The 19,522-nt window shown below is 39.6% G+C and overlaps 2 protein-coding genes across 3 annotated transcripts in view; one reads left to right on the forward strand and one right to left on the reverse strand.

Moving 5' to 3' along the window:
* Positions 1–7: 7 nt before the first annotated feature.
* On the forward strand, positions 8–4,045 carry paqr3a (progestin and adipoQ receptor family member IIIa). The gene is made up of 4 exons (XM_015031364.1): positions 8–228; positions 312–402; positions 1,133–1,305; positions 2,268–4,045. Exons 1-3 carry the CDS (start codon positions 67–69, stop codon positions 1,273–1,275), a joined length of 396 nt encoding a protein of 131 aa, XP_014886850.1. The 5' UTR covers positions 8–66; the 3' UTR covers positions 1,276–1,305; positions 2,268–4,045.
* Positions 4,046–4,390: 345 nt separating this feature from the next.
* The window catches only part of bmp2k (BMP2 inducible kinase), a 50,349-nt gene continuing 35,217 nt past the window's right edge, over positions 4,391–19,522 (reverse strand). Inside the window, exons 10-16 of one of the 2 annotated variants that reach the window (XM_015031363.1) lie at positions 18,763–18,914; positions 17,990–18,144; positions 16,628–16,762; positions 14,850–15,052; positions 13,742–13,920; positions 12,960–13,064; positions 4,391–5,974 (exon numbers count right to left, since the gene is read on the reverse strand). In XM_015031363.1, the coding sequence (XP_014886849.1) occupies positions 4,656–5,974; positions 12,960–13,064; positions 13,742–13,920; positions 14,850–15,052; positions 16,628–16,762; positions 17,990–18,144; positions 18,763–18,914 (2,248 nt within the window). In that variant the 3' untranslated portion in view covers positions 4,391–4,655. Of the gene's footprint in view, positions 5,975–12,959; positions 13,065–13,741; positions 13,924–14,849; positions 15,053–16,627; positions 16,763–17,989; positions 18,145–18,762; positions 18,915–19,522 lie in introns of both variants that reach the window. The other variant, XM_015031362.1, reaches the window with a different exon arrangement.

Below are 19,522 nucleotides of genomic sequence, written 5' to 3' on the forward strand. Positions count from 1 at the left end.
TCTGACGGGTCTCTGTGGTGTTGGTTCCAGTACTGGCGGCAGGTTTACCTGGTGACGGTTCTGGCCATGATCCTGGCCGTCTTCTTCGCCCAGATCCATCCTCTCTACCTCAGTAAGCAGTGGAAGCAGCTGCGCTCGCTCATCTTCTGCTCCGTGGCCGGATACGGCCTCATCCCGACGCTCCACTGGATCTGGATCACCGGGGGATTCTCCTCTCAGCTCGTCCAGGTCCAACAAACTCTTCTGGTTTTCACCGACTCTCTGCTCAGACGTGGTCATTGTTGACTTTTGTTTTTGTTTCTCCTCTTCAGGCTTTTGTTCCACGGATTCTTGGGATGTACTTCATCGCGGCGTTGGCGCTTATTTTCTATGTTTCTAGGGTTCCAGAGCGATATTTCCCAGGTGAGTCCACTCGGTGGTTTCACATCACCTGTAGGGATGCACCGATTTATCGGTGCAATTTAGCAACATTTCAGGCAGAAAAACCGGAATCAGCTGGTCAGGCTTTTTACAGATCAGTAATCGGTGATTGGCCAGAAATCTGCAGTCGGTGCAACCCTAATTATGTCACACGATAGTTTAAGTATTCAAGATGCTGCTATCACTGACTAGTTACAGTATAATGTTTTTGTACCTTTTGTTCCATGTATGTTAGTCACACTAAAGAGATATCTGGAGGTTTTTTATATCATTTTCTTTAGGATACAAATGAACCACAAACTTGTATTTAAAATGAAAAAACAAAACAGATTAAACATGGACTTTTCATCTTTTCTTCCATTCCTTAAGCATAAACAGAAACTTTCCAAAAGAAGGAAAGAAAGAAATGCATCCAAACTATTTGGACTTTTTTGAGTTACTTTAATGTTTAATGAGATATTAGCCATCTGAGTTTTGATTTTTTTATGTTCGCTGTCTGAATGAAGAGCCATTTTCCTGTGCAGTCCCACCTCTAACAGATCACAAATCGATTTTAAACCAGTTTCTGCACCAAAGACTTAATAATGTAGAAGCTTTTTGTCTATTAAACGTGTTGATGTGTGCAATTTTAAATTTGTATTGCGAGGAAACGGAAGAAAAAAGCGGATCCTGTATTAATATGCACTTAAATCACTGTTTTATTCCCCCTCAGGTCAGCTGAACTACCTGGGCTCCAGCCACCAGGTGTGGCACCTGCTGCTGGTTCTGATGTTCTACTGGTGGCACCAGTCGTCGGGTTTCATCATGGCGTACAGACACAGTCAGCCGTGTCCCGCCGCTCCTCAGCACACTTAGTTCACAGCGCGACACGCCGAGTTCCTGAACGTAAGACGACATGAAGTCCTGGAAGGAATGTTTTCTAAAAGTTTAAATGGAGCAAAATTTGGTCAGAATTAAAGTTTTAATGTGAGAAAAAAGTTCTGATGTTAAAGGAGAAAATAAGTTTGAATTTAGTCAAACTTTCTCCATTTTATAAAATAATTATCATTATTCACCCGTCTATTATCCATCCAGTTACACCTTCATAAATTTTTCCTGTATATTTGTTTTTAGCTTTATTTATTTGATTATATTTTTGTAATACATCTAATTTTTAGACTAGACTTTATGCTTAAAACATTATTTTTTCTCCTGACTTTCCAACATGTTTTTTATTCTCCATATTTAAATCCTGACGCCTGCAGAAGAAATCTGACTCAAATCTACTTTGAACAGTTTTATTTATACTTTATTAAAAATTGTCCAGCAAAGGAGAGATGTGGATGTTGGCGTAGGAAATGTTTTAATGGAGCCAAACACTTGAAAGAGGAAAGTAAATTATATATTTATCCATAATTTATTCTTTATTTTTTTTATTCATCACAATTTCCTGAAACAAGTTGGTCGTCGGATCCTCTTCTCTAGAAACCTCCATATTTCTTACAGCCCGTTTGTTTCTTGCTTTTGTGCTTTAAATATTTAGATTAATCTAAATTATAGAAACAATGTTCATCCCTCTAATAAAGTTACAAGTCAAATTAGTTTTGATTTAAGATAATCTAAAATATCCCTCTAAGCCGATTTTAAGATTATTTTGATTTTAGTTTGTTGTTCTTTAAATAAAATAAACACCGTTATTTCAGAGTTCTAGCTAAATTTTCTGGCTTGAAATTAATTTTTTATCAGTTCTTAGCAGATCTTGATATATATTTTATATTTTAATCCTTAAATCTGTTCAGAAGACACAAAAATAAATGTTGCAGCTTCCAAGATCTGATTTAAGTTCCCTCGTTTTTTTCGACCGCTAGGAATGACCTTTGACCCGATGGCTTTTACCTGTGATTTGGAGCAGGATGATCAGCGGCGCTGCAGCACAGGAAGCGAGGTGACATGAACGCATCACCACCAACAGGAACAAATTAACAGGAAGCTCCTGGTTCTCCAAGTGCCTGTAAATGATGTAGCATCAAATGTTTCTGGATGGGGAAACTTAAAACTGCAGATTTTTTGATGTTTTTAACAATATCAAGAAGCAAAAAGTGAGCATGTTAAAGCAATTAAAACCCCAAAGACTTGTTGTTCAGCAGCTTCTTTCAGAACTGTTGTTAATCAGATTTTTATGTTTTATTTGGGAATCAGTCAATGTTCTTAAACTCATTTTAGCAGGGCGTAACGAGCAGCTCTGCCTCTAGAGGTCACTAGTGAGACACAACAGTGATTTAAGTGGCAGTATTAAAACTACATTCTCTGTCCTTTTATATTCATTGCTACAATTCTGTATTTGGTTCATATGTGAGGATGTTTTAGGAGTGGACAAGAGAGAAAAAAAATCAGTGTTTTCAGATGTAATACTGTAAAATATGATATTCTAGCTCCCTTAGGGTGATGTGCAATGTTTTACTGTTTTAGTATTTTAAATGACTTCATTCCAAAATCCAGCACCTACATGTTAAACCAGCTTTTATGTACATTACATGAATGTTTTATCTCTTAAAAACATTTGATTATATTTAGACTTCAAATTTGACCTCAGCAAAAATATAAAAACACTATATTAGTCTAATTATAAATCAGTTCTTAGCCTTAAAATAAACCATCAGATCTTCAGAGGCTTACAAACGGCTGTTTTTAGGGTTTTCTGCAATGGCAGAAGAGTGCAAACGCACAAGACATTGGCTGTTACACATACAATAGAAGCAAAAACCTTTAAATCCACTAAATAAATGCAAACGAAAACTGTTCCAACTACAGGAAATGGAAACAAAATGGGAAAACTCATTAAAAAAAGCTGTAAACTTTCTCCATAAAAACAAAAGTGCTCCAGACCACTAGGTGGAGTATGGAGTAGGTGATTTTTACCTACATAAACCCTGATGTTCAATAATATTGCAAAAGACTGCATTTTTCAAAAAGTGTAGCACACCTTTTCTTTTCTGCACATCCCGACTTTACTCTGCATTTGGTCCAAGACCATTTGTTCGTCTCCCCCTAGTGGTCCGGGGGACTTCAGTTTTGTAACACAAGTTTGCAGTATTTACGTTTGCACCATTATAGTTTCACATAAACAGAAACATTATCGGTTTAGTGATTATAACGAAAACCTTTGGCGATGGAGGCGGGACAAGATGTTTGGTGTCTATATTTACGTCTTCAGACATTTATCTGCACTGCATTTTCTACAATTTACCCTGAGCTTTAAAGAAATGGGAATCTCACTCAAATTTGGAGGAAGAGGTTAATTACTTGAAGCGCTAAAAAGGAGAATAAGTCACTACACTCCTTATTCATGCAGCTTTTTTAGCAAATATTTTCCCTTACAATTTTAAAAGTCTTAGTGATTTAATAGCGATTAAGTTAAATGGCAGCAGACTCATTTTGGAATGACATTTGATACTGTTTTTAAATTATTAATGGACTTAAACTGTACTGTTTGTACATTTGTCTTTTATATCTGCAACTTGTAAATAAGACTTCTTTTTTCCCACTTTGGTTATTAAAAGAGAAGCTGTGTAGCTACGTTTGTTTTTAAGGCTGTTTAATACAATACGCTTCACGTTTGTCTAATAAACTGTTCAATAAAATCCAACAACCTTGTCAGATGTCAGAAATGCTCCACAGGTACCAAATCCTCCACAAGTGACTGGCTGCATCTTTGTGTTTTTATTTTGAGTTCATAATAAAAATTAAAAAAAGAAAGAAAATAACCAATAATTGAGCAGAGGTTTTTCTGCTACAGAGAACAGTTAAGAGCCTAAAAACGAAAAAAAGGTAATTTTTTTTTCTTTAGTAAAGTACAATAAAATAAAAAAGTTCCCTTCTAGTGAAATGCACCCACTCCCACACTGGCTGCAGGGAAAGTATGCATAGATTAAAAACCTAAAAAGGACAGAGTGGTTAAACGCTGCTCCCAAATTATGTCAAACGATGCGGGTTTTTTACCGAGGTACTGTGCGCGGGTCGGGCCCAGCTCAGGTAAGGCTTCTGGTGCTAAAACTTATCACAAGGCAGACGAGAAAGTCAAGTATTGACTTTAAATCACAGTACAAACTCTCAGTTCCTAAAAGCGTTGCGATGCAGCATAGAAGGCAGGCGCAAAGAGAAACACTCCACAGGATTCAGGCTGATTAGAAATGATCCCAAACCAAAAAAAAATAAACAGCTGTGGGTTAATGGCTACTGGCGGAAGACATGTTGAGTTACTGCTTGGAGGGGGACGGCGCCGCTCCAAAAGGGTCCAGGTCCAGCGGCTGTGAAGGCGCCACCACCGGCTGCTGCGGCCCGCTGTGGATCACCAGTTCCGTGAAGGGAACCGCCCCGAAATCGTCTATGATCCTTCCCCCGTTGGCGGTGCTCATGTCGGGTTTACCGTCGCCAAGGCCCGGGTACTGAGGGTGGAAGGGTTTGGCCCCGAACGGGTCTAGAAGAACGTCGTCCACCGGAAGAGGCGCCATGGTGTCCTTCCCTTCGGCCATGCTGATGTCCACGCTGATGTTCTCCTTGGAGTCAGAGGTGCTCAGGAACTCATTGCTGCTCTGGGAATCTCGGCGGCCCACCTTCTTGTGCCTGCGGACTTTCTCTGGAGTGCGGTAGCTCGGCTTGTTGGTTTTGCGTCCTCCGGTTGGGGTACCGTGGTGCCGCTTGCCGTTGCTGCCCCCCGCCGTCGTCTCCTGCTTGGTTTTTCTCTGTCGGGAAGACAACTTCTGGAGGCTGCGCTGCTTCTGCCTCTGCTGGAGACTCAACGGCTCCTCGAACGGCGACTGGAAGATGTCTTCGGCGCTCCGGGAGGTAGGCGGAGGCTCGGTATGGCTCGGCTGGAACGGAGAGAAGCCGAAGATGTCGGTGCCTTCCGGGGAAAGGGGCGGCGTCTGGCTGACGCTCCTTCCGGACTTCGACACGTTCCGGCTGAACGGGGCTTTGGTGAAAACATCAAACTCATCAGCAGCCGGCTCCTCCTGGCTGACCTGCCGGAAAGGCGCTTTGGTGAAGATATCGTTGCCCTCTGTGGGCCCGACGGGCGAAGCTCCGCCAACGAACGGAACGGCGCCGAACACGTCCACACCTTCCGCTCCGCCGGAAGACACTGTAGGGGTGATGAGACTCTGCTTAGACCGCCCTCCAGGACTCCTGGAAGCGGTGGGATTGGCTACTTTAGCGGCGGCTGGTTTCTTTGAGCGGCCTTTGACCTTGCTGACATCACAGTCCGAATCTGAGCTATGTTTATCCTCATCTTCCTCTTCCTCGGAGTCCATCAGTAGAGGCCTCTGACCCAGATTCTCCGGCTCGGTGTCGTCACCGTGCTCGCTGTTCAAGGCCTCCTCTTCCTCCTGCTCTTCATCTTCACTGCTTTTTGGAGAAGGGGGGTCGGACTCGAAGTCGCTGTCGGACTCATCGGCGAGTTTGCAGCTGCTCTTCTTTCCCGATTTTGGCTCCTTGACCGGCTGAGGATTCTCGACGGGGGCCTGGACGTTGGCAGGAAGCTCGTCAACAGGCGGCTCACTCTGCATCACACCAGTTCCTGCGCAGAAATCAGAAAATTACACGTAAAAATGTTTCATCTTCATCTCAAACCCTGCAGAGATTTAAAAATCTTAATAAATGTGAAAGTAATTGAAAAGTACTTTTTTTTAGTGATCAAAATGATGAAGTTGCTTAAGCTTGTCTAGAACGTCTCATTTTCTTGACATTTAAGGTGTTGGATTGATACAGGTATTGGTACCTTTGGCAGTGTGGGTCAGTACCAAGTCCTGCTGGAAATGAGACCAGCATCTCATTAAAGCTTTCAGGACAAACAAAAATGAAGGACTCTTAGGGTTCATTCACACCAGTCAAGTTTAGTTCACTTTAATTGACTAGAGTTGGTTTGCTTTGAAAGTCCGGTTCACTTGGGGTGGTCAACTGGGATTTCTGAAGGCAACAAACCATCTAGCAAAAATATTTAGTGTGTTTAGATTAAATTTGATGGGAGACCAAGATCGCAACATTTGTTAAAATTTTCAGCTTGGGTGGTTTTCTTTCACTCAGTATCTTCTTCAAAGGTTTTTGTGTCTTTTCCTTAAATTGTTCTTGATGCAGCGCCACCACAGGTGAGGAGGGGAACAGTTTTATGAAAGGGTTTGGATTGTCTGACAGAGTGCAGTGTGAAAGTGAAGTGCACTAGCTGCGTTGACCGAGAACTTAAGAAAACTCAGTTGATCAGTACCAGCAGATGATCTGGCACCCAAATCATCACCGATTGAATTGATTTTCAAATGCAAACTTTACTTTCACCCGGGATCAGGACTTTGGAGTCCTGGTTCTTTTTCTCCATTGTCCAGGTGATGCATCTACATGCACCATTTTCCTACCACACTTTTTCCTTCCACTAAACTTTCCAATAGTTTGCATATGGAACTCTATGTTCATTTTTACATTCAAACATACTTACATTTTCAAGTCATTTTCATCAAAACTAACTCTTGAAATACTCCAACCTCAGAAATCTTTTCATTTTCCTACAAAACCCACTCGACCTCCTTAACACGCAGTGTTACTGAAATGACTTTGAAATGATTATCCGACAAATGCCGACAGTTTGTCTCTCATTGAAGCAGCAGAGCAGCAATATGGTGGAAAAGCTGCTGTGACTTCGGACCGCGCAGTGAGATGAACGGGCTTAAGGAGCCGGAGGAATAAGATGCTGAGCCTCTTCCAAGATCCACAAAATTACTTCTCAGATCAAATCTCCCAGAAAAGATTGAAGCTTTAAGTCAGAAAACCTGAAGCAAAAAAAAGAAAAGAAAATTCTGCATCCGACGGAACAAAAAAAAAAAAAAAACTGTTTTTATGTCCAAAACATTTGCATAATGGCAACTAAAAAAATTAGCCTAATTAGCGAGTGGAGAGCCTCCAATTGTGCTGAAAGTAAATGGTGCCACAATGAAGAAGCCAAATTATTGTTCCTGATTAGACGAAGCTCTAAATCAGAGGAACCCCCTGCTGCGAACACGAACAAACTCAAACCTTTTCCAAACTGGCAGAACGAGGCCGCGGATCCGCCAAAAGCAGGAAGCGAGGCGGCGCCGCCATCCACCGGGTCCGGGACATTAGTTAGAGCCGTGCATCTGTTCAGCTCACTGCACCGGCCACAGATTATAACTTTAATCAGGTTCACCTCCGAAAACATCTTTAATCGCTCAGGGACGTCAGATTGTCTTCATCTGGACTGGGAATAAGATGCGGGATTACGAGCCACGTAGATTCTTCACAAGAAACCAACACATGGCGGAAATGGGATTGTTCTCTTTGGCGCAACAGACACTGTAACCTATAAAAATATGTCCCGTTAAATTATTCCTGGTTAAAACTTGTTGCGTCAAACTTAATTACCCACCGGAGGTTTTTACAACTGTAAATGGTTTTAATTTGATTGTTTCCCTTTTATGAACAGTTATTTACTGATTAGCGAGGTTTTTATTCAGTCAGAAAAAAAAAAGTATGGAAACAGACTGGAATCTAAGATTTATCATTTGCAAGCCTTTCTGTATCGTTTATAAATAAAATATTTTTTCCTGATTAAGTTTTAAAAGAAATTTCAGAAACTACAAATAACTGGTTATAATCTTGACCCTTAGGTTGGATTAGATCCCAGCCTAAGCGCTGTTAAGAGTCTTTCATGAAAACTGTTGCATTTCTTAAAGTTTGGGTTTTATTTTAAAGACATTATATTAGGTTTACACAAAATTTCAGCCTTTTAATGAGTCATTTCCTGTAATTTATCGAAAATATCCAACTTCCAGGAACACCAAACTTGTCTGCTAATGTGGTTTTAACAAAATTATCTGACGTCATTTCATCTCGAGGACCCACTTTGCCGACCTACCTTCTCCAAAAGCTGTTCAAAAACACACTTCCTGTGCTTATCATTCAAAAATATGATCTAAACATTTTATTTCATACTTTTAATGACTCAATTTGCTAAAAAATTTCCATTTATTTTTAGTCCAATGTTAGATATTTTACGATTTTTATTTCGTTTTCCCATTAAGGCTGTAAAGATCAATTTAGTTGACAATTTGATTTTTTTTTTTTTTTAAATCGGCACCTTCTGCTGATTTTTTTATTTTTTATAAAAATCAGTTTAGCTTCCTATTTTCATTAGAAGTGCAATAAAGATGCAAAGAAAAATTCCTTTTTAAATAAGCAGAAGCTGTAAAATATGCTTGTCAAACAAGATGGCCGCCTGTGCTGATCTATGGAAACACAAACGGTACAGGTGAAAAAAAAATCCTAATTTTCCAAAAATTAAATCTTCAAAAACCAAAAAAAATGTGAATACTCAATAAAATCAAATTATCAACCAGCCCTACGAAGAACTCAACTCTTGGGATAAAAAAGGTCAAGTTGTAATGAGGAAACCATCATTTTAATTTACCAAACTTCGGAAATAAGCTACATTTGCCATTCATCAGGCCAGAACCAGAACCAGTTTGTGTTGGGTCTCGGAGCTCAAACTGAGACAGCCACATCAGGAACATCTTGTTCTTGGTGGAGAGACTTAAAGAAACAACCAAAAGTGAAATTTGATTTGAAATGCTCTTTTTTATTCGTCAGGAACATTCTATAAAGAAATACATTCACACTCACAGAATGTTACAGGGCAGAAAACAAGGAATAAGACATGTTAGTGATGGGGAGCCGCTCACGTCGGGTAAAAACCAAAAACGTTTCTAACTCCTCTGCAGGGTGGGGGAAAAAAAAGATTACACATACTGAGATCAACAAAAATACAGAAATGTAAACATGTAACATTATATTCAGAGATCTAACTGGGACAATAATCTGGTTCTGCTGTAAAGTGCAGCTCATGGCTCTCTGTCCCTTTTTTACGTTTAAATTTTTGGCTCCATCCACCAAAAACACATGAACAAGATGTTTCTGAGTATGGCTGTCTCACTGAATGAAGAACGAAAAGAGCGAAAAACAAACTGAAGTGAACTGAAGCCGTTCAGGATGTGAGCGGGAACGTGAACTTACCTTCAGCTAAAAAATAAACAAAAAAAAATGGACGACGGAGATGGAGGAGGAAGTCACTGAGCGGCGGCGGCGGCACACAGACATGCAGCCCAGAAACTGAAAGGAAGCGTTCGCAGCCAGACAGCAAAGTGCCACAAACAGAAAACAACCAAGAAAGGGTCGAAAGTTTCATCAAATCGTCGTTTTTATCCGAATCTACAAGAGAAACGATGAGCTGAGGCTTTTTGTCAGGGAGCTGGAGAGTTTTCTGATCACTTCTGGTCAACAGAATAATGAAATTTCAAATGCAACACAAAAATATAAATGCATTTTATGACATCATAAATCATGATGTCGAACTGAAAAAGTCGAGAAATATTAGAAATTTAAATCTAGAGTCACACCTGAATAAAGTATCGATGTTGAGCTACAAAGTTTGTTCTCTTTGAATAACCGTTTGCTTTTCTCTTTACCTCCAGATGTAAAAAACTTTTCAAACTAAATGTTGCCAAGTATTTTTGGTCCAGGTTCTAGTTCACTAGAAATAAGACAAAACTAACTTAAGTAACTTTTCAGCAATAAATAGGAGCTGGTTTTAAGTAACTAATTCTTTAACACTTATATTTAAAACGTGTTATGATGTCATCAGCAGATTATTTCACTTAAAACACTGGAAAAATGTCTTGAGTGAAATAATCTGCATGTGGAACCAGAACTTCATCAACATTCATCAATTGTTGACTCAAATCCAGCTCTTATATCTTGCTGAAAAGTTAGTTTTGTCTCATTTGAAGTTTAATAAGACATTTGCACTATAAACTAGACCAAAAGTGCTTGGTAATATTTAGTGTTTTCAGTGCATACCTGGCACCTTAAAGATGAATGTCTTGAAAATAAACTCAAAAAATGAAATTAGCAGGTAGGAGTTTAACCTCGCATTAACCCGTTTCTCCAACGTTATGTTTGATTTTCCAAACTAATCTAAATTTGGAAAAAGCTTTAATGATGTGGAGGAAACCTGCATGTTGAATCATTAATGCAAAAATAAACCGACTGGCTTCAGCTCTGCTCTTTGAAGATGAGCCTCGACTAAAACGAGCAAAGAAAGTCTCCCAAACTGAAGGTTTCTGACCCCAAACGTAGAGAAGCCAGCCTGCAGCAGGAAGCGGCGTTTGCAATGCTTGCAAAGAAAAACAGAGCATGAAGGAGGAAAACCTGAAAAGTGTGATGGCACAGAGACAGGAAGCTGCAAGGCTGATCAAAAATTTGGAGCAAATTTTTTTCATGCCAGCCTGAAGGAATGAAACCGGAATAAAATCTGTTTGGTCTTTTTTTGTTTGGTTGATTTTGTTTCTTTGATGCAGATTTTTACCACAGAGCATCAGGGCCACTGTAGATGTGGAAACACAGGAGTACATTTCCACTTCTAAAACATCAACATGTTCTCTAATCTTAGAATAATAAACAATCTGTGACATTATAAAGTCAGACATTTGTGACAAAAAAAGCCAAAAGCTCAGATCGGCTCCAGGGTCCAGACTCGCAGCGGCCATCTTGAATCTTCTTCACCGTCTCAGCCGTGATTTCTGGATCATGATCGATGCGTTCAGGCGAGTCCGGACCCGGGAGAACCCGTTCTGATGTCAGAGACCGGATCTGACATTCACACTTTACAACAGATTCAGACGTAAAACTCAACGTTTTGCTTCGGTCTCAGAAAATTCCCTACCTTTTTTTGAGAAATATCTGACTTTATAATCTCAGAAAATCTATTTTCATATACATAATTTTTTATGCAATGTTTAAAATTTGAGAGAATATTTCACCATTTTTTAAATGTAATATTGCAAATTTATACTTTACATAAAAAAAGGATTTCTTTTTGCAAATGTAATTTTTTCTATACATTTTTTCTTGAGATTTTTTGGTTAGAAATTAACACCATATATTTCTGCTTGGCCCCAATTCTCTGCCGTAGTTTTTATTTATTTTTCTGAAACAGAAACTTAGCTCACAAAGAAACGACAAAATCATTCCTGCTGACATTCAAGTGCTCACAGGGTTATATTGCATCTCTGTCTTGCCTCGTTCTGCTGCAACTGAACCGAAAACAAAATACCTTCACTCTTTCCAGAAAATATAAAAACACAGCTTATAGTTACGTTTACTCCACAGCTTTTCTACTGAGCTACAGAACCAGTTCACATCGAGAAGCAGGAAGGAAAAGGAGGCACAGAAGCTTATTGCTGCCGTTGATTACTTGACACTTAGCGAGCGCGTCAGCCTGGACCAGAGCGGATCAGAACATCTGGCTCCAGGTTTCTAATGTCTGCAGTGTCGATGGGCGACGACGTAAACAAAACGTTTTCTGTGAGACAGGCTCAGTACCGCGAACAGAACCGGGTTCCTACAGGTGCACCTCGAATTAGAAGATCATCAAAAAACATTCAATTCAAAAAATGTAAACAGATTCTAACCACTTATTCCACAGTTTAACAAAAAGTACAAGAAAAAAAAAGGATTTTCGCAAAAGAAAAAAGTCTTAAAGAAACTGAATGCTGTATCCAAGAGTGTTAATGGAAAGTAAGTTGGAAGGAAAAACTGCAGTGCACAACATAGACAAGCTGAAAGCTGCTGTTAAACTTGGACTTCCCAAACGCCTCAGCAGAACCACGAGCTGATCTCCAACCATGGCACGCCGCACTGATGCAGTTATTCAAGCCAAAGGAGCCCCAACCAACTGCTTGGTGAATGGACTCGGGAGGCTTCCCATAAGAAGCTACAGCTTTAGTTTTAATCACTGTTTCACTTCCTGAATCGAATTATTAAAACAAAATCCACTTTTAATGATATTCTAATTTACCGAGATGTACCTGTAGTCACTGACGAAAACAAAAAGCGAAACAAAAACCAACCCTGGACTTTGACACACTTTAGAAATCAGCTAAATAATCAATAAAGTAGTAATACATATTTTACTGAGGTCATCAGGTACGTAACTCCCGAGATGCTCTGATGCTAAATATCTGATTCTGTAACATGAGCACCATGACGAGAAACGGGGAAAAAAACAGAAATCTGCAGTGAGATGAATTATTTTTTTACATTTTGAACTAGTTGGCGTTTCTTTCTGATGAGAATCATTCAGCCCTTGCAGTAGCAGCCCTGTTAGGTGTTCGTATTGCTTTTAGCGCTAATGCGTCAACGCAGAGACTCGAAGCTCCTCCCACACATCGGTACCGTTAGCTTCCTGCAGAGCAGAGTTCAGCATGTTGCATAAATGTCTGTTAGAGCAGAATAGTGGTAACTAGTGATAAATGAGCCCAGTGTTGAGTATGTTTGAAGAACATGGCTGCCTTTAATTTTCCAGCTGGTTAAAGCGGGAGCAGCAACACACTTCCTGGTTGCGTCTGCACCAGTGGAACTTGGTTTATTGTGGGTTCCTGCCTGGAGGCTCAGGTGGCTCCACAGTACCGGGCCGGCGGGGCAGAGACTCCTCTAAGACTTGCCTGCGTTGGCCACGAAGGGGACCGAGCCGAACAGATCCTCCGGCAGAAGAGCTGCAGCCGGCGCCGGGTCCGTTTCCACGCCGACCGTTCGCTCTTCTGGCTTCTCTGTTTGGACATCAGCACATCGTCCCAGTTACAAACGGGAACAAAAGACGGCTTCTTGAGATAATTTCAGCACATCTACAGGAAGTCTTAAGTTAAATTTAATATTTTTTAAATACGACAAAAAATTAGGGTAGATTAAAAAAATGAAGTTCATTTCCACACCAAAAAAAAAGACTGAAATTTTTAGATTATTCTTAAAACTTTTTTAGAAAAAAGTCAATAAATTGCTAGAAAAACTCAAATTTTGTGATTAATCTCAGAAATTTTCTAGAAAAAAAAACAAGCACATTTCTGAGCTTTAATTGTTGATTTTTTTTTTTAATTTAATTTTGAGAACAAAAAGTTTGAGCTCAAAAAGTAAAAAATTAGTAAGAAAACTTATACATTTTCTATAAATAAAAAAAAAACATTGAAATTTCTGAGTTAAGTTTTTTTTTTACCAAATAGAAATAATTTGGGTGATTCTGACAAAAAATAGTGTAAATTAACTTCATTGTGTGAAGTTAATTTACACTAAAATTAAGCGTAAATTAATTTTGTAAATGTGTGTCTTTTTATTAAATGCATAACAGTATGTGGTTTCAAGTGTGAAAAAAAAAATAGAAAACCAAAACTAGAAATTTCAGAGTTTCAAACTTTGGTTCAAACTCGGAGGAAGGAGAGAAACGTTGACTTGCTTGCTCTGAGCATGTCGAACTCTCGGTCGATCAGCTCCTCCTCGGTCAGCTTGGAGAAGTTGTCTTCTCCGAACGGGTTCCAGCCCGACATGTCGGGCGGGTGACTGACGCTGCTGCTGCTGCTGCTGCTGCTGCTCTGGGAAGTCGGCGTGATACCGTCTGTGGCCAGCAGGGGGTTTCTGCAGAGAGGAAAACATGAGCCTCAGGGATCCTGCTCTTCCCAAACACTTTTCAAACATTTTCAAGGCAAGTTTTCAAACTTTTCCTGCACCACAAAAATAAAGATTTAAAAAAAAAAAAATCAACCAATTTGAATAAAAAATGTCTAAAGTGTAAGCTTACCTTTTATCTCACTTACACAGATTCATAGGTCTTTGAGAAATTAGGAATAATAAATATTAATCGCATAGAAACAACTGAAGAAAATTGTGCCAACACCAATGACGACCTGCTCAAATTAAGTACCTAAACATGAAATACAAAGAAAGTTTCACAAAAATACCTAAAAAAAAAAAAAACAGTGAAGTTTTCTGGCTTTTAGCAAGTAGATATATTTTCGTGATTCTAGCTAACCTAAAGCATAAGTTTAGTTTGATTTAACTTCAGACAGTACAGAAAATTTTTTTGTTTTTATTACATGTATGAAAATATCTGGTTCCAAATGTAAATAACACTTTCCAAATTTAGGTTTTTAATCAAACATTGGATTGCACTTTCTTACATTACTTTGCAGTACCAAAATGAAGCAACTACAATGACTTCATACAGAAATGAAACCATTTGTTTTTGTTGCTTTTTGACCAGTCAGATGTACAAGGTGAGAGGCAGACATTTGAAAACCTAAAAGTTTGTTATATTTTAGTTCAGTGTTTTTCAAAGTGGGTTTCTTTACATATTTTGCAGCATTTTCAACAAAGGAAGTTCCAAGCCAGAGGTTAAAGGGTTAAAAGTTTGGGAATCCCTGATTTTGTTCACCTTGCAACAGCTATAGAGTAACATGAACACACAATAGTGAAACTGTTGTTTTATCTCCAAAGTTCTGGAAAAGTTTGAAAAATTACCTTAAAATTGCTTGAATGTTACTGTGGGCAAAGCGAAAATGTGTTACCTGGGGTTAGTGTAGGAGGTTTCCACAGGTGATGGTCCAGCGATGGGTCCAGCTGTGGGCGTGGCAGCACTATAAGAACCCAGAGGGATCTGGAACTCAAGAGGGGAAGACAGATAGGGAAGAGGCTGCTGAGCGGGATGATGCTGCTGCTGATGATGATGCTGCTGATGCTGCTGGACAAAAGCCTGCTGGTACTGGTGCAGCTGTTAGGGAAGGAAGAGAGGGAGAAGAGGGGGACGGGAATGAAGGACGGACCATTGACTTCATGGTGCAAAAATGATGATGAAATGTTGTTAGAAACCAGTTCTGGTTCTGGGAAGCTGGGGGACATGGTGGGAGGGAGGGATGGAGGAATGAAAGTCAAAGAGCAGAAAACAGAAACTGAAACAATCAGAGCTCAACATGCAGGGAAGATCCTGAAATATTCTTGCTGTTGCTTTTTATATTCAACTCTGACGTTAGGCCTGCGACTAACGGTTACTCTATCGATTAATCGGATAAAAAAAAAAGGCACATTCTGCTAATTTCTGATTTAACCAACTAACAATACTACAAAAAGAAAAGATGAAAATAAACAATTCAATTCATTTTTTAAATAAAAACATTTTATTAAGTAAAATTAACACTTCATTTGAAGCAAAGGCAAAAAAAACTCAGCTCACTTTGTGAAAAGTCCAGCACTTTCTGCTAAACATCAGTTATTAATTAATAATGATAATTTTAGTTTGTATACTCCAGTTAATTATTTGATGATTATTTTGATAATCAATTAATCACGATTAATCGTTTCAGCCCCAGTTAATGTGAAATTTTATCTTATAAATCCAGCTGCTCCGTTTATGGCCTCAAAAGTTACTTAGAAAACAAACGGCATCCTGAAGACCCAGGAACACAGCAGACAGGTCAGGGAAAACAGCAACAATACAGGTTATGAATAAAACCAAAATGTAATGCATGTGTGATTACTTTTGCATGATGAGCTGGATCCAAACAGGAGTCCAGCTAACTATTAATCTATTACTAAATCAGTTGACAATTATTTTAATAATCGATTAATCACGATTAATGTGATTAATCGTTTATAAAAGCATATTTCAAACCTGAAAAGTCTCCATATTTTTCATGCAGAGCAAGGCTACAATTACACTGAACGCTTCTTTTAAATGTTCAGCAGGTACCCGGGGAGTTAAGACCCCCCTTCCTGTGAACCGCCTCGTATGTCGGTGCAAAACGCTCCATTTCCACCCTCTGTTCGATCCCCCGGTGGCTTCGCTCGGACCAGATTGCTTCTGAAACAAAGCAGATGGTGCGTGTTCGGTGGGAGAGACGGGCTAAAAATTGCGCCGCCCTTACGGCGCACATTTGGGGGACCTGTGTTTGTGTGTTTGGTTCAGGAGCTGCGTAAATACGAGTTCTCTGAATGTTTGGAGAGATGGAGTAGGAAGTTTGAGCGTCTGTTTCTGGTGCTGCTTGGCAGAGACCGGGGGGAGATTTGAGTGAAGGAGGACTTGCTGCCAGTTTTGGGAGCAGAGAAAAGCAAACTGGAGCCATTCTGACATTAAATGAAATATGCAGCTCGGTGATATTTCATGCTGCGCCTCCATGTGTTTCACTGTCATTTGATCAAACTATTTACTGCAGTTTTGGGTGAAATATGCCCTGAAATTCTGTCACAACTTAGACGGAAAAGCTTTAAAATGACAAAAAGAAATAAACTCAGTCTGATGGGTGTTTATCTCAAACAGGAAGGAGATCATGGATGCTTTGGCAGAACTCACCATGGCGGCGTACTGAGCCTGAGCCACCTGCTGCTGATACATCGGCTGCATCATCATCTGCTGCTGCTGCTGCTGCTGCAGCAGCAGAGCCTGCTGGTGCTGGAGCTGCAGGGACTGCTGCACGGCCTGTTGGTACTGACGCATGGCAGAGAAAAGCATCGTTACTCATCCAGCTAAAAGCAGAGGTGCATAATACAGCTCATCATGTTCCACATCAAAACAGCAGGAATAATTTTAAAAAGAGGAGTTTCTGATTATTCTCCATGCATGAAGCTACTGCTGAATTAGAAAACTCCTTCTTTGGCAAAGTGCTGCATCTGAAGTTGATAAAGGAGCGACACCACAGATCCTTCCAGCAGCCTTAGACTCCAGACATTACTGCTCCCAACAAAGTTTTTACATTCCTGATGGTATTTGGACAATTTACTCGTTGTTAAATGACGCATCTGTTTTTCTGCATTTACACTGATTTACTCCATTGTAAAGAATTTTCTGTCGTTTTCAACATTTTTTATGTTTAAATCTGGATTTTATGGTCTTTATCGCCGTTTTATATTAACTGTTTTATCGACTGTAGCTCTGAGACTTTTATAAACGTAAAGTGCACCTTACATTTATAGTGTTTTTATATATTTTTAACACTTTTGTAACTTTTCTGTGAACCTACATGTCTTTTGCTGCCATTTCACCTGCATATCTCCACTGAGAGACAATCATATTTCTATTGTATTCCATTATTAACAGATTAGTCTTGAATATTTTTGCTTTTCTTCGATCCAGCTGGATGATACTTTTCTTGGTTTATATTTTCAGTCTTTCAGACCATTTAAGCAGAGAAAGCTTGTGTTCCTCCTCTCCAGTCTGTGCGCCGTTCCACTGAGCCACGCAGGGAACGAAACGTAAACACAACAGGAACTAAACTAACCTTCACCTTCATGTTTAAACCAGCAACAGAAACACCAAGTATTTTGGTCGAGTTACAGAAGTAAAGCAAAACTAACATTTCAGAAAGACATGGGCGCTTGTTTAAGTAAATAATTCCTCAGTATTGATGAAAAGGAACTTGTTCCACTGTAAGATTATTACACTTATAACAAGGCATATTTCTCATATCATAAGAGAAGCTAGTACTTTTTAAAACCAGCTCCTATTACCTGTAAATTAGTTTTGTCTTATTTCAAGTGTACTTACATATTTACTCTAGAAAAGAGACCAAAAATACTAAATAGTAAGATTTTGGTTCTTGTAGTGTGTTTCCGATTCTCTACTCCTCGTCCACATCTACTGGTAATAATCGTTTCTGAATAAATATAATTTCTACCAAAGCAGTGTTTGTTCTGGTGAGTGATGGTGGTCTGATACCTGCAGGTATTGCAGCTGCTGCTGCTGCTGCAGCTGCAGCTGCTGGAGGCGCAGGTCTCCAGGCTGCAGCTGCTGCAGGACGCGGTGCTGCTGGCTGCCGGGCGCCGTCTGGACGGACGGCTGTCCCGACGGCTGTCCCGATCCAGGAGTGGGAGCTGGACAGACACGAGGACGGTTTAAACTAGGGGTGTCCCAAGTTTTTCTCAGGTGGGCCAAAACAGACAGGTCAAAAGGATTCACAGGCCAAAAACATGTAAAAATAAATAAATACATAGAAATATCAAAATATATTTAATTTACTTTTAAGCCTGATTTTGCCGTTTTCGTAGAAACTGGATGTTACTCATTGTAGATCCACAACTTTAAAATGATTTTGCACATTTCAGTTTTTAGTTTTCAAATTCTTTTGGGCTCGATTGAACAAATTTATTGTGATTTAAGTCATTCTCTTTCAAAACATTTGTTATATTTAGCCAAGTTCAATAAATTAAATAAACGCTGACTTAAAGCCGGCTTTTCAGTACAGCTGTGGTTATAAAGAGAAATACTTCGTGATGTCCTTCACATTTTCTACTGTAATAATTTTACCCTGATTAAAAATAAAAAGCCTCCATCTGGTCAAATCCGAATCATTCTTGAATTGCAGTTTGTGGGCCACACAGAATCACTCCAAGAGCCACAAATGGCCCCCAGGCCACAGTTTGGAGAGCCCTGCTTTAAACCAAAAGAGTTACCTAGAGGTGTAAAACACACTGAGCGGAAAGTGGCCTGACCTTTCTGGCCGTTGCTGACGGGCGCTGAAGGCACGGCCATTTTGACAGGAGTGACGGTGTTGGTGAGCGGCGGCAGGACGTTGCTGTTCGCCGCCTTCGGCCGCTGCCTGGGAGCGATGGATGTTTCTGTTGGACCCACGGAGTCGGTTATCCTGAAACAGAACCAGGACAGATGTTTCCGTTTACCTGCAGGATTCCTTCATATTCCCAAACTTTATCAGTTCTCCTTGCTCTAAGCTAATTTTAATATGAAAAATACTCAAATTCAATTTATTTATGGCTGATATTTATATCAGAATCCTGGATTAACAACACAGGACAGAAAACAGGATACAAAGAGGGAAAGGAAATAAGAAACAAAACAAGAAAATAAGGAAAAACTTCAGGAGGAAGAAAAGTAGAACGAACACGGACAGATACAAAAAAGAGAGAAAGGGGAAGAAAGGAAAGAAAGAAATCAGTTTGGACAATAAAGGAAGGGATGAACGACAAGGAAACAAAAAAACGATAAATGGAAGAAAAGAAAAAACAGGAACGAAGGACCAAGTAAAAATTAAAGGACAGAGGAAAAAAGAAGGAAGGAAAAAACAAAGAAAGATAGATTGAAAGAAAGAATGAACTGTCAAAGTGAAAGATTAAAACAAAAAAGAGGCTCAGAATAATGTTGCCAGACAAACTATGGATGACAAGATTTAGAGAAAGAGGAAATAAATAAAATCAAACGTTTTTCCAAACCTAAAAATACTGAAATAACATTCCA

This window comes from Poecilia latipinna, unplaced genomic scaffold (genome assembly GCF_001443285.1).
Source record: "Poecilia latipinna isolate Pla-1442-1.1 unplaced genomic scaffold, P_latipinna-1.0 Scaffold204, whole genome shotgun sequence".
In the NCBI taxonomy this organism is placed as follows: Eukaryota; Metazoa; Chordata; class Actinopteri; order Cyprinodontiformes; family Poeciliidae; genus Poecilia; species Poecilia latipinna.